Genomic DNA, 4,268 nt, shown 5'->3' with positions numbered 1-4,268 from the left:
AATATCCGAACGAAGCTATCCTTTGTTATTTATTTATTTGTTGCTATTTTAGAATACCTGTCTCTAAAGCTAAAGCTAACGAAATCGTGAATATGTTCAACACGAGATATCTTGGTTACCTAGGCAACAGGCGAGCACCTGGTCTAACCTACCTGCGTGCCTGCCTGTGCTGACCTAGACAACCATCGCATTACATTTATGAGTCAGGTGCCTTTAAAAGGTGTTCTCGCTTTACTTCTTTGTTAACTGTCCCTCCGGAACCACTGCTTCCTGTAGAGGTATGTCTGGGAGGGGCAAAACGGACTCCCTGCACCAGCAGCTTTTAACGGGCCCATTCACAGAGACGCAAAACAGGTTTGCTCCGTTCGTAGCGCCCACAGTCTCGTTTCTGCTTAGCCAGTTACCGGTTCAATGCCTTAGTGTTCGCTGTGCAGGACGAAGGAAGGTATATTTTGTGTGTGAGAAATTATTTTATAGTTTTAGTGTCGTGTTAGTGAAATGTGTCTATATTTTTTTTTCCAGAATTTGTTTTCTGGTGACAGATGAGTGAATCTCATTATTTCACTCTCCTCCCCATTAGTATGCTGCGAAAATTCTACTCTGGCCAATATGGCCACAGTTCGAATTGCTTTTCTAAGCATGCACGTGCTGTTCCATTAGAATGGTTTTTGTTCTGCTTGTTTCTTACCTTTTGCCACATCCAGAATCTAGTTGGCGGTTCTCCCGCCAACACCGGATGTCCCGCAGAATTTTACAATTTGTGTACTTGTGGAATTGTGCCATATGGACCATCTCATTTGCCAACTTATGTTACTAACTGCACCAATGCTGGATTTGAACGTGCTTCGATGTTACAAGAACTTCCTTTGGAAACTGAAGTGCTTATTTTCACAGGAAACGATATTAAAGACTTGCCACCAAACATATTCGGTAAGAACGCCAACTATGGCAAGTTGCATACAATAGATTTATCAGATAACCATATCCAGAGCATCAAAGGAAAGACCTTTCATAATGTAGCCACCGTGAAAAAACTGATTTTAAATGATAATGACCTGTACCTCGTAAGTAAAGACAACCATCCTCGTATGTTCAGCAACTTTGTAAATCTCGACGAACTCCACCTCAGAAATGCCTTTACGGAGAAACTGGATTCTATCTCTTATGTTGAAAATCTTGTTGGTGTATTTGAAGAAAGTTCCTTAAGACATCTGCGAATTTTAGATCTGTCAAAAAATGAAATCGTTACGTTTGATAACAAAAATATTTTTTGCTCTTTGCCTTTGTTGGAGGAATTATTATTGGGCGGCAACCACTTGACTGATGTGGATATGAATGTATCGTGTTTACCACATTTGACTAAATTAGACCTTTCCAACAATTACATACCCTTCTTGCCGAATCGTACTTTACAGCAATTGGAAGATGTACCTGGACTGCATCTTAATATAACATCAAATCCCTTTCAGTGTGATTGTAATATGATAGATATGTATCAGTGGTTGGTGAACACCAAAGTTAAAATAGCTGCACGAGATACCTTCCATTGCTCCAGTGGATTTCCGGTTGAAAACACAGGAAAACAGTTGTTCGCTGTACCGCTGGAGAATCTAGAATGCCCACTAGTGAATACGTTCGATGATCATTCCACAGCGTCATTTGTTGTATTAATTCTGATCTCCACAGCTCTAATTGTGCTACTGATGGTTTTCCTCTTTCGATACAGGAGAGCTGTGCAAGCCTTTGTGTTGAATAGTTCACAGTCTATTCGCAATAAGTTCCAATATATGTCTCTGGACAAGAGAGATGATAATGCCATGGAAGTGTAAAATTCTGTTTTATTTATTTTACGAGACCTTGGAATTAATGAGGTGTTTTAAAAATTATCTGCTGTGCATCGCTTGTCTTCCTTCCATTGTGTGATGGGACAAATACTTTATGCATATTTACTTTCACGCTATTTCATTACGTCATTTTGAAAATGGCATCCATCATTGCAAATGGAAACATTGATTTCATTTCTGAGTGGGATGGGTAAGAATCCTTATTAATGTTTATCTGTTGTATGTTGTAGGTAAAGCAAAACTACAGTTGACTAAAAGAATAAAAGTGTAAGTTAATGACATTAAATATAAAAAAATAAATTGATAATTATTTTTAAATAAAATTTGCCATTTAAGGTTTATTAAAATATGTCTTTTTTACTTTCATGTACAGTTTTTTATATTTCAATAAAAAAATTCTAGTGTGATTTCACTGATAGTGATTTTAGTGTCCTTTACTAGTGAGACCATACCGCTTGTTTATATATTTCAAGATTAAAAAAAAAAAAAAAATACCGTATGGTTAAATGCTATTTTTTCTTTGGGGTTTAGCGGACTCGTGTGATGTAAAAAAATAATAAAATTTTTAAGCCAGATTTCATGTAAAAAAATTGTGTGATACGCTTTGTTGTTGTATTTCTTCCTAGCTTTGTGGGGAAGTGATTCAGTTGTCTACATACGGTAACAAAGATAATCAGAGAATTCACTTTATAGACGATATGCGGGCAATGTTCAGAGCAGTATTCCTATGATAGCGTTGATATTTTTTAACTGTAATGGCTTTTGATAATAATTAAATGCTGTCTTTTTAATAATGCTGGTTTAATAGCCAAACCAGCTACTCAGATGAAGGAGGGGAGAAAAAAAAAACAGTCTTTGAACTCTCATTTAAATAATTATAAAAATAATAAATGCCTTGTGTTATTCGTTGAAAAAATTGTCGTAGACGTGTCATAAACAAATATGTTTTGATTTTTAATGATATTATTGCCTGTGATAGCATGTACAGTCGGTTTCGTGAATGCCAATATCATTAACCCCAGGGTCCTGAGCTAGATATCATCATTTTTCTCTTTCTTGGTGATTCCCTTCTACTTCTCTCTCTCTCTCTCTTAGGGTAACTGGGGAATTTTTTTTTTTTTTTTTTTTTTTTGGCTAGTGCAGCATAAGCCTCAGGCTTCCTTGACATAGCCAATAATAATAATAATAATAATAATAATAATAATAATAATAATTTAGCAACTCCGCCATACACATAATGGTAACTTTATTACTTGTTTCAAAAAGTTATGTATAGTTTCCAATAACTTAAATTCTGTATTTCAGTATTTTGACTTTACTTAAATCGGATACAGTGGAGAATTCATGATAGAATGATTATTAGCTGACTTATTAACTTAGTTTGCTGCCCATACATCTCTTGATTATTCGTAATCTCTTACTCAAATGATGCATATACTTCGGGATTCAAGGTGGATTTTCAAAACAGAGGACTTATCTTCCTTTATGGATATAAATTTCTCAGAATCGAATTAGAGATTTTTTTTTTTAAATTGATACCCTCTGCATGCATTGTTCATTGTATATAATTGTCTATGGTGGCACCTAGACAAGTGTCCATCTCCACCACATATGCTGTATTAAACGTGTGCAGCATAAATCATGGATTTGTGTAATTTTATTGTATTGTTTTAATCTACTTTACATGATAATCGACATTATTCCTTCAGAGGTGTAATTTTATTTATTGGTTTAATCGGTTGGTAAATTAAAAAAAACCTTAAACTCGTAAAACTTTCCCAATCCAACTTTTCATTTCCATTGAGAAAAAATGTAGTTGATTAGGCAAAATTTAAATTTTGAAATCGTAAAATCTAAACTGTAATACAGTATTTAGTTCAATTTTAATATCAACATTTTCAGTCTAAATATAACAAAAAAGGTACAGACAAAAAAGGTCTAAATCTAAAAATAAGAGAGATAGACTCCAGCACCTTGCAACACCCTGCGTACATTTTCAGTCGTTGTATATGGTATTTCCGCGAGGCGATAGCTAAATTTGAAGTGGTTATTAATTAGACGATTTTGGATCGAAAATGGTCTACATGTGTCCCATTCTCAAGTTAGAGCTATTGGTATTTATTATTATGTACTTGATTGTTTCTGAAAATTGGGTTAATGGAAAGCAAATCTCAGGAATTCAATGCATTCCTTTGAATTTCTATGATTTATATTTATTTGTTTAATAGTTTTACAGTATAGTAATTTTTATTTCGCATAATAACTACAGTAATTTTTGAATAAACAACAACAGCGTTGCATTGTATAACGAGGGGGAGGGAACAAGCGCCTCAAGGTCTTTGGCCTTTTCTTCCACAGCGTTAGTATGGAGCGAGAAGCAAAGTGATTGAGTGACCTTGAGGCCCCTATTTCCCCCCTTCCTGC

The 4,268-nt window shown here is 35.0% G+C and overlaps 1 protein-coding gene across 1 annotated transcript; it reads left to right on the top strand.

Annotated features, from left to right (window-relative positions):
* The first annotated feature begins 313 nt into the window (after nucleotides 1-313).
* Nucleotides 314-1,951, top strand: LOC150081559 (trophoblast glycoprotein). Its single transcript, XM_090379379.1, has one exon. The coding sequence runs from the start codon at nucleotides 543-545 to the stop codon at nucleotides 1,827-1,829; it is 1,287 nt and encodes a 428-aa protein (XP_090235505.1). The 5' UTR covers nucleotides 314-542; the 3' UTR covers nucleotides 1,830-1,951.
* Nucleotides 1,952-4,268: the final 2,317 nt, after the last annotated feature.

This window comes from Mastigoproctus giganteus, chromosome 8 (assembly GCF_048544385.1).
Source record: "Mastigoproctus giganteus isolate SK-2022 chromosome 8, ASM4854438v1, whole genome shotgun sequence".
Lineage (NCBI taxonomy): Eukaryota > Metazoa > Arthropoda > Arachnida > Uropygi > Thelyphonidae > Mastigoproctus > Mastigoproctus giganteus.
Note: the sequence above shows the minus strand (reverse complement) of the source record. Positions and strands in the feature narration are given on the sequence as shown.

Excerpts from the sequence above, each read along its gene's own strand:
- LOC150081559 (XM_090379379.1), top strand. The coding sequence starts at position 543 with ATGAGTGAATCTCATTATTTCACTCTCCTCCCCATTAGTATGCTGCGA.